At 50.7% G+C, this 10,405-nt stretch overlaps 1 protein-coding gene across 4 annotated transcripts in view; it reads left to right on the top strand.

Moving 5' to 3' along the window:
* The first annotated feature begins 6,073 nt into the window (after nt 1-6,073).
* METTL21A (methyltransferase 21A, HSPA lysine) overlaps nt 6,074-10,405 on the top strand; it is a 40,520-nt gene continuing 36,188 nt past the window's right edge. For 2 of the 4 annotated variants that reach the window (XM_079782013.1, XM_079782011.1), the window contains exons 1-3: nt 6,074-6,174; nt 6,998-7,176; nt 9,000-9,111. In XM_079782013.1, coding sequence (XP_079638139.1) covers nt 7,030-7,176; nt 9,000-9,111 — 259 coding nt within the window. In that variant the 5' untranslated portion in view covers nt 6,074-6,174; nt 6,998-7,029. Of the gene's footprint in view, nt 6,175-6,248; nt 6,282-6,997; nt 7,177-8,999; nt 9,162-10,405 lie in introns of those variants that run through there. The other 2 variants (XM_079782014.1, XM_079782012.1) reach the window with 2 other exon arrangements.

The raw sequence follows: 10,405 nt of genomic DNA, 5'->3' as shown, positions 1-10,405 counted from the left end.
AAACCAGCTAAGGCACATTATCCCCATCTTATAGATGGGGAAATGGAGGCACAGGTGAGCGTGTCTTACCCACAAGGCCTCACAGCTAGGGAGTTGCAGAGCTGGGATGTGAGTGACGTAGACTCTTGGGCCCCAGATACTGAGCTTTTGACCATGAGCCGAAGAGAAATGCTACCAACACAATGGAAATCGATGTTGGGCTAATAAAGATCATATCAACAACAGATGTCCAACAGCCGCTCTGAATTCTCACTCTGCGGAGAAACTGATTTACCCAGCCTGGGTTAGGAACCCACCCCTGGCCGAGGGTGGGGTCACCTTGTACCAAGGCGGCTGCTTCTACTGTGACCTCAGACATAGACTGGATCCAGAAGGCAGGAGGGAGAGAATATGTGCCTTCTACCATTTTGCTCTGGTGAGGTGCCATATGATTGGGGAAAGGCCAGTTTAGCTGGGGGATAAAAATAGAAAGCTATCCACCAAAGGTTCTGGGTGCACTCTTTATAGTCTACCGCCACCCTAAAGCCTGCTCCCCCTTCAGGGCTGAGGAGGTAGGGGGAGTCCAATAGCCCGAGGGTGCCCAGGGAAAACACGAGGATGGAGATGCCCCCTCCCGCCCCCTTTTCAGTTGTCTGGGTCCAGGCGAGGAGCAGGGGAGAAGCCCTGTGCCCCTGCTAAAGGAAAAAGCACATCATTTACAGACTGGTACGTTACGATTAAGCTGGACTTGGGAATGACAGATAACACAAAGGGTGAGCCTACCTTTTCCCACATCCCAGCAAGACTGTGAACTGTCTTCAAGCCTTAGAATCACAGCTGGATAAAGGTGGTCAGTAGTCTTAGGCCGATGCTGGCCCTGGGGGCCCAGGTGTAGGGCAATGAGGAGTCATGATGAACGAGGCCGAGCTCCGAAAATGAGTCTCCTTCGCCGAGAAGCTAAACAAAGCCACCCATCCCGAAAACTTCTGCCTGGTTTTTGACATTTCTTTCACATCTGTGTTCTGTCAGCCCCTGCTGAGTCATCCTGCAGTGGTGACGCCCAAACCTCAATGGTTACCTCGACAAAGGTTTACCTGTCTCTCACGGCTCACGTATGTCACAGGTCAGCTGCAGCTCTGCAGCTGGGGGCCCAGGGTCAGGGAATACCCCGATCTGGGACACGCAGCTCTTGGGCACAGGGAAAAGGAGCAATGACTCCGCTTTGCCCGACACCTCATGTTACTGCTCAGAGGAGACAGAGGTCATTTCCACCCACATGCCATTGGCCAAAGAAAGTCACATGGCCAAGCCTAACCTCAACAGGACGGGGAGATCTCCCTTCCTCAGGCAGGGACACCAAGGCCCATGGAGAAGGTGGACTGCGTGATTGAATAATACAATCTATCTTATACCCAGCTTTTTTTGAGGATTAAAAATTTTATTTTCAAGTATTCACAGGGAACCACGGGCTATTCTTGGTTTATCTTGATAAAAACAGAGCTCCACTCAGTGTCTACACTGCCATACAAGCTGCATATGTTTCTAAGCATTCTATTTGCTGCTCCCGGAGCCAATTGGTACAGGCAGTTAGAACCTCTGCTGGACTCAGGACATGCTTGCCTATTATGGTTGAGAAAAAGTAAATAACTTTCCAGATAAACTGCAAGTAAATACGATGAGGCAAATGTCCTACGTTTGTAGAATGCTGGAGAGGCTGGGAAGGTTTTGTCTTATAAAGTCCTATGGATGATTTCAGCAGAAGCAATGGAGACGGGGAGAAGGATGGAGGAGGGGGGGGGGGCCAGAATCCCTGAGCCAGGCTTGGTGGGTGAGGGACCTGGGATCCAGGAAGGTTTAGTAATTACCCAAAGTCATCCCAATTAAACTGTCAGAGGCGATATTAAAATTTGCTTTTTCTCTGGCTCCAAAGCACATACTTTATTCTTGTGTCCCAGGATGGCTCCCCAAAGGAAAAGGACAAAACGAGGGAAAAATAAGAAAAAGAGAGGTTAAAAAAAAGAAAGTTGAGAGGGATAAGCAGCACAGAGAGGTAGAGGAGGTAAGAGAAAGACAATACTAGGAGAGAAAAAGGAAAGAGAAAGAAGATCAATAAAGAAAAAATGGTAACATCAATGGGGGGGAAAAAGGAGATATATGTACTACTATATGTAATACGTTAAACAATAAAAAAAGAAAAAGAAAAAAATGGTAACATCAAATGCGAAGAATCAAGTTGGAGGACTGATACTACCTGACCTCAGTCTTCCTATGAAGCTACAGCAATCAAGTGTGGTATGAGTGAAAGAACAGACAAAAGGCACACCACCCTGGGAGGAACCATCTGCAAAATACACATCTGATAAAGGACTGTTATCCAATATGTACAAAGAACTCTTAAAATTCAGTCATATGAAGACAATCAGATTTTAAAATGGTCCAAACCATTTGGTACGTGAAATGGTGCTTAACAGATACACGAAAAAGGTACCCGAAAAGGTTATCAACATCACTAATCACCAGGGAAATGCAAACCAAAATCACAATGAGCTGTCACCTCATGCCTGTTAGAGTGGTTATCATAAAAAAGACAAGTGAAAACAGTGTTGGTGAGGGTGTGGAGAAAAGGGAATCTTTGTGCACTATTGGTGGAAATGTAAATTGGTACAACTACTATGGAAACCAGTATGGAGATACCTCAAACAATCAAAAATAATTTACTTTTAAATTGTGCCCCAGCATGACTCCCAGGTGGCTCAGTTGGTTGGAGCATAATCCTGTACGCCAAAAGATTGCAGGTTTGATTTCTGGTCAGGGCACATACCTAGATTGTGGGTTCTATCCCCAGTCAAGGTAGATAAGGGAGGCAACTGATCAATCTTTCTCTCCCTCTTTCTTCTTCTCTCTCTCCTTTCCCCTCTCTCTAAAAATCAATAAAACATATCCTCAGATAAAGATTTAAAAAATATTAAAAACAGAATTAACATAAGACCAGCAATCCCACTTCTAGGTATATATCTGAAGGAAATAAATTCACTATCTCGAAGAGATATCTGCACCCCTATGTTCACTGCAGTATTATTTACAATAGCCAAGATACGGAAACAATCTAAGCTCCATCAACAGATGAATGGATGAAAATGTGGTGTGTGTTGCCTTAGCCAGTTTGGCTCAGTGGATAGAGCATCAGCCTGCGGACTGAAAGGTCCCAGGTTCTATTCCGGTCAAGGGCATGTACCTTGGTTGCAGGCACATCCCCAGTAGGAGGTGTGCAGAAACCAGCTGATCGATGTGTCTCTCTCATCGATGTTTCTAACTCTCTATCCCTCTCTCTTCCTCTCTGTAAAAATATCAATAAAATATGTTTTAAAAAAAAGAAAATGTGGTGTGTGACACACACATACACACACACACACACACACACGAGTGCACGTGCAAGCGTGTGCGCATACATGCACACACACACCACACAGACTTCCAGCCATAAAAAAGGATTGTGACAATATGGATGATCTTGAAGGCATTATGTTAAATGAAGTAAGTTAGAGAATGACAAATAGTGTTTGATCTCACTAATATGTGGAATCTAAAAAACACACACCCCTAAAACAAAAAATCAAACAGAAATAGAGAACAGATTAGTGGTTGTCAGTGGTGGAGGTTGGCGGGTGGGGGAGATGAGCATAGGTACAAACTTCCAGGTATAAGTTCTGGGGATGTAATGTATAGAATGGTGACTAGTTAACAATACTGTATTGTATATTTGAAACTTGCTATGAGTAGATTTTAAAAGTTCTCAGCCCAAGGAAAAAATTGTAACTGTGAGTGATAGATGTTAACTAAACTTATTATGGTGATAATTTTGCAACATATGCATATATCAAATCACTGTGTTGTACACCTTAAACTAATACAATGTTATATGTCAATTACATATCAAATACTGGAAAAAAATGCTCCATATCATATGTCATTAAGGAATTGCAAAGTAGCCCTAGCCGGTTTGGCTCAGTGGATGGAGCATCGGTCTGTGGACTGAAGGGTCCAGGGTTTGATTCCAATTAAGGACACATGCCTGGGTTGTGGGCGGGATCCCCAGTGGGGGGAGCGCAGGAGGCAGCCAATCAATGATTCTCTCTCATCATTGAGGTTTCTATCTCTCTTTCCCTCTCCCTTCCTCTCTGAAATCAATAAAAATATATTAAGAAAACAAAATAAAAACAGCAATGAAATACCACTACAGACCTAATAAGGCGGCCAAAATCCAAAACACTGACACCACCAAATGCTGGTGAGGCTGAGGAGCAGCAGGAACTCTCATTCATTGCTGGTGGGAAGGCCACACGGTATGAGCACTTTGGGAAACAGTTTGGCAGTCTCTTAGAAAACTAAAAACACTCCTACTATATGATCCAGCAATCATGCTCCCTGGTGGCTCCCCAAAGGAGTAAAAGAACTTAGGTGCACACCAAAGCCTGCGCATGGATGTTTATAGCAGCTTTATTCACAATTGCCGAAACCTGGAAGCAACCAATATGCTCTTTATGTGGTAAGTGGATAAACCGTGGTACATCCACACAATGAAATGTTATTCAGCACTAAAAAGAAATGAGCTACTAAACAATGAAAAGACATAGAGGAACCTTAAATGCATACTACTACGTTCACGAAGCCAATTGGAAAAGGCTATGTATTATATATGATTACAACTATATGACATTCTGGGAAAGGCAAAACTATGAAAAGAGTAAAAAGATCAGTGGTTGCCAGGAGTTGTGGAGGAGAGAGAGCTGAAGAGGCAGAGCACAGAGGGTTTTTAGGGCAGCGAAACTACGGTGCATGATAACATAATGGTGGGTATACGTCATTATACAGTTGTCCAAGCTCATAAAATGTACAACACCAAGCATGAACCCTCATGCAAACTGGTCTTGGCGTGTTAATGTGTCTGTTAGGTCCATGGATTGTAACAAATGTACCTCTCTGGTGGGGATGTTGATAATGGGAGGCTATGCACGTGTGGGGGCAGGGGGAGTGCATGGGAAATCTCAGCATCATCTCTCCAGTTTTGCTGTGAACTTAAAGCAGCTCTCAAAAAGATACCCCATAAAATATTAAAAATAAATAAAAAGAAACTCAGCAAAGCAAAAAATTAAAAAAAATAAGGACCTTCACTGGAGACCTTCAAAGTTCAGTTGCGCCCCAGGCCCAGCCTCCGGCTGGACCGTTAAGGAAACCGGGAGAGGCCTGGCGCGCCCCCTGCGGGATGGGAGAGGGGGTGCGTCAGGCCTCGCGGCGGCTCCGGAATCACCCGGAAAGCTCTTCAAAATACCCGTGCGGGGTCCCAGCGACACCACACACGGCAGGAGGCGTTCCCGGAGCTGAGTACCGGGGGTGGAAAAGCACTCGCGTTCATTCCCTCTAACGTTCAGCCCGGGTGAGACTCCGTGAGAGCGGCGGCGGGTGGGGTGAAGGAACCGGGGGTCAGGGTCGAAGCAGAAAAGGAAAGCTGGAGTCTGCCCCCCTCCCCGTGTGCTCACACCCTGGGGTGCTCACTGCAGCCTCCGCCGGGGCAAGGTCGGGGCCGGGTCCCAGTGGCACCCCCGTTCTACAGACAGCCCAGGCCGGGCGCCCAGGGTCGGCTACGCGTCTGCGCTCTGACCTCAATTGGTGCCGCGTGTGAACCTTGTCCTACACCTGCCAACGGCCACCTGTCCAACCAAGGCATGCCCGCACCCAGAGACACGAGAACGCGCGCACAGAAGCGGGGAAGCAGCACGCGAGCGCAGCCAGGGCCGCGCTGGGGGCCTCCCTCTCACCGGCCGCCCGAGCGTCCCCAGCCCCTGTGCACCTCGCTCTCCGCCAGCGCTGCCCTGGCGGCGGACACTGACTTGGTAGCCGAATACCCTGGGCCCCGGGGTGCGGGCCGACCACCCCGCAGGCAGCATCCCACGTCCCTCCCGCCCCTCCCGCCCCTCCCGGTCAGCGCAGCGCGCGCCGGCCTCGCGCCCCCAGCGACCGCGGGCACCTGTCCCAGCGGCTGGGAATCCGGAAACGCGTGTCGGGCCGGCCCGCCCTCCGCCGCCGCCGCCTGCACCGCCCCCGCCCGGCGTCTCCGCCCTTCGCCCGCCTGCCCCGGCGTCTCCGCAGCCGCTGGGGGCGGGGAGCGCAGCGCGCACCGCGCGGGCCGCTCCGGAGGTAAGTAGCGGCCAGGCCGCGCCTCGGGACCCAGTGTGTCCGGGCCCCGCTCCGGGGCGGCCTGGCGCACCTTTGGCCCTTCTCCAGGCAGCTCCCGGCACCCCGGGGTGGGTGGGCGTCCCGCTTGGCCTGGGGTCCCCAAGGGCCCTGTGGACCCCTCCGCCGCCTCCCACCTCCACCCCGATTCCGGGAGCTCCGGGGCCCGCGGGAAGGAAGTGCGCGCCTGTGGGCGCTGTAGAGGGGCGGGCGGCGGCCGGTTTGGGGGCCCCCGGGGAGGCGACCGAGTCTGTTCAGGACCTAGGGCCGCGCTCTCTCCGAGAGCGACTCGGAAGCCGCCCGTGTCTCCCTGCCAGTCTCCGGGAGGTGGGAGTGCGTGCACCGTCCTCCAAAAAGTAGGACCATGGAGCCGGTCTCAGTGCAGGCGCGGTCTGTGGCTGTCACCAGTGAGCGCACCACCGGGGCGGGGGTGGAGGCAAGACCAAAACAAAACAGCAGAAACACCCTGCCGCCTCGCTCACCCTCAAGCCCCCCCCCCCCCCCCCCCCCCCCCGCCCCCAAGTCCTGACAGCGAAGTGTGGAGGGCATCCTGCAGGAGTTGTGCCGTTCTGGGTTCTTTTGCCAAAGACACCCTTTGGGATGAATTCAGAGCCACATCTCACTTCCCATGAGACCGGAAGAACCATGTAAAAGGAATTCGACAAAAGCTTTCCACATCTCTGTTTATTCCTTTGAATCCATAAAACGACCTTAAAGAAAGCATTCAGGCCTGCGAAGAGAGACTGCACTTTCTGGCCAGAGCACGCAGGATTCTTTTGCCCAACAGGTTAAAGGAAGCAGAGAGCTGGCACAGTGAAAATGGCCCTGGTGCCCTATGAGGAGACGGCGGGAATGGGGTTGCAGAAATTCCACAAGCCTCTTGCCACCTTCTCCTTCGCAAACCACACCATCCAGATCCACCAGGACTGGAGGCAACTGGGAGTCACAGCCGTGGTTTGGGACGCGGTAAGCAAATCCTAGGGGGGGGGGGGGGAAGTGGGGGGCCTCTGAAAACATCTGCAATTGATTACAAGACTGGTCTTTATTTAAAAAGAAATAAAAGAGCAGCTTTGTTGAGATATAATTCATATACTGTACATGTCAACTAAAGTGTACATTGAACTGCTTTTTTAAAGTAAATTCAGAGTGGTGCAACCATCACCATGCTCAATTTTTTAAATATCTTCATGACCCCATCCCCTCCAAAAATAATCTCTCCACTAGACTCACTTTCCTGATCGTCTTCCCCAAAAGAGACTGCATTTTAGGGGTGGGTAAAGGAAAGTTGAGGGAAGTTAAAGTACTGCACAAAGGATATTGTAAAATGACAAAGCCCTAAGTGAAGATCATGTGTTTTCTTTTTTAAAAAATATTTTTTTATTGATTTCAGAGAGGAAGGGAGAGGGAGAGAGAGAGAGAAACATCAATGATGAGAATCACTGATCAGCTGCCTCCCGCACATCCCCTACTGGGGATCGAGCCCGCAACCCAGGCATGTACCCCTGACTGGAATCAAACCCGGGACCCTTCAGTCTACAGGCCGATGCTCTCTCCATTAAGCCTGCAGTCCTGGTCCCCCACAACTGCCCTCCCCTGCAGGCCTGGTCCCCCCAACTGCTCTCCCCTGCAGGCCTGGGTCCCCTGCAGCTGCCCTTCCCTGCAGGCCCGGTTGCCCCCAACTTCCCTCCTTTGCCGGCCTGGTCACCCCTAACTGTCCTCCCCTGCAGGCTTAATCGCCCCCAACTGCCCTTCCTTGCAGGCCTGGTCTCCCCAAATGCTCTCCCCTACAGGCCTGGGTCCCCCGCAGCTGCCCTTCCCTGCAGGCCCAGTCGCCCCCAACTTCCCTCCTCTGCCAGCCTGGTCACCCCTAACTGCCCTCCCCTGCAGGCTTGATCGCCCCCAACTGCCCTTCCTTGCAGGCCTGGTCCCCCCACAACTGCTCTCCCCTGCAGGCCTGGTCCCCCCCCAACTGCCCTTCCCTGTAGGAAGTATTAAGGAAGTTAGAGGCACATTTAGAAATAAAAATCAATATGTCCTAACCGAGTAATACTTCAAGGAACCTAGTCTAAGGTAACTACATGAAAAGTTTTCCTAGACCAAGTAGTAAAGATAGACACTAGCGAGGAATGGGTGCACCTCCTAAGTGCTCACGGATAAGAGCAAATGCTGACTAGACCAATAGTAAGTGGCCATGAAAACCAACGATTTTAAAACCATGTCAGCAGTGGACCGTGCTCCTGTAGCATTGTATGCGAATGCTGACTCACAGGCCAGGTGTCCAGCATGTGGCTAACACTCACCCTTTGATGCCCAGTAACGCGTGGCGAGGGCTCCTGCCGGGTGATGCCCAGAGGGAGGCACGCGGCTCCGGGAGCCTCGGGTGCTGCTCCGCTTTTCCTCCTGGGCGGCGGCGTGGCCTTGCTGCCTTGAGCTCGGTTTAGAAACTGGACATGCCCTTCGGCAGAATCACAGAGACTGTTCATGCCAGGGAGGCTCGGCAGCCTCGAGTGTGAGCAGTGACACCTAAGGAACGAATCGTCCCAGATTCGGCAGCACCCTGTGTCCTGTGGGCGGTGTCGTGGACCACTGCCGTCCCCGTCACCGGGGCAGCCGCTCTGTGGGACGCTGAGCCGCGCTTGCTCTGGGCGGTCACCTCCCTGCGTGCTGTTCGCCTGGGCGTTGACCCTGGCAGAGGGAGAGGGGTGCGAGGATGTCTCCTGCCGGCGCAGAGCCCCCCGGAAACTCCAGCACTTGTTGACGTCCTCATAACCCCCTGTGTTTGGACGCAGGCTGTCGTCCTCTCCACGTACCTGGAGATGGGAGCCCTGGAGCTCAGGGGCCGCTCTGCTGTGGAGCTGGGTGCTGGAACGGGGCTGGTGGGCATCGTGGCTGCCCTGCTGGGTGAGTGTGGCGCGCGAGCTCGAGCCCTTGTGAGTGGAGCTCGTCGAGAGGTGCGTCTGCTGTTTTCTTGATGTAAAACCCACTGTGTGTCACCCCAGACTGGATTCTTTTTCTGCCCCCGTATTTCTTTATTAGGAGTTATGGCCTACCCGCTGGTGCGTTTAACTCCAATCTAACAAGGCTAAATTCTTCTTTCTCCCTCCCTCACTCTCTCTCTCAAAATATATTTTTATTGATCAGAGAGGAAGGGAGAGAGAGAGAAATGCCAGTGATGAGAGAGGATCATTGATCAGCCACCTCCTGCACTCCTCACACTGGGGATCGAGCCCACAACTGAGGCATGTGCCCTGACCGGAAATTGAACAGTGACCTCTTGGTTCATAGGTCGACACTCAACCACTGAGCCCTGCAAGTTGCCCTCCCCCCCATCTTATCTTGTTATTTACACTTCTCATGAAGATTGCTTTGCCCCCTCAATTTCATGATGCTGATAGTATGATCTGAAGGTGACTTGATTTCAAAGAGAATTGTCTTATTCATGTACATAGTTGTTTTTTTTACAATTTAGGTGCTTTCCCATACACTGTTGGATTTAACCCTGGAGGTGGTTAGAGCAGGTAGTCTTTTTCCCCTATTGCAAAGTTGGCCCTGCTACTAAAAAATTGTTTTAATGGTATACAGTTTTGAATTAATATCAAGGTTTGTCATTTGTTTGTTTGTTTGGTATACAGACATTAATTTAGGCCTGGAGTATTTTTAAGCCTCATTAGTATTTGATTTTTCTTTATTCATTATTCATCATTATTTCTATAACATCTGGCTCATATAGTTTGCGTTAGGCAATGATGGAATAGACCAGCTTCTGAGATTCCATGTGTAATATTCACACTTCAATATTGTCACTTGGGGCTCCTGTTAGAATGCAGTTCTAACAGGAAGGTCTGGCCCGAGAGCCTGCAGGTGAGGATGATGCCGACACCTCACTGATTTCTGCCCTCCTCCTATCTTCTTCTTCTGTATTCCTTTCTCTGTTGAAATTTTCCTTCCAAAATGTAATGGGGAGCCTGGGCAGGTGGTGGGTAAAGTACTTGGAAACCGATGTAGGCTTCTGTCTGGAGACACAACACCTGGCCACTGACGAGCGCTTGCTGCTACCCTGCCTTTTGTTCTTCGGGGTTAGCCCTGAGGCAGTCCCGTGGGTGTTAGGTATTATTCTTCAGTTTCATCTTTCACATGAAACGGGTCCCAGGAGATTAAGCCACTCTCTGAAGTCCTGATCCTCGGGCCCCTGAGG

Source organism: Cnephaeus nilssonii (assembly GCF_951640355.1).
Source record: "Cnephaeus nilssonii genome assembly, chromosome: 10".
In the NCBI taxonomy this organism is placed as follows: domain Eukaryota; kingdom Metazoa; phylum Chordata; class Mammalia; order Chiroptera; family Vespertilionidae; genus Cnephaeus; species Cnephaeus nilssonii.
Note: the sequence above shows the minus strand (reverse complement) of the source record. Positions and strands in the feature narration are given on the sequence as shown.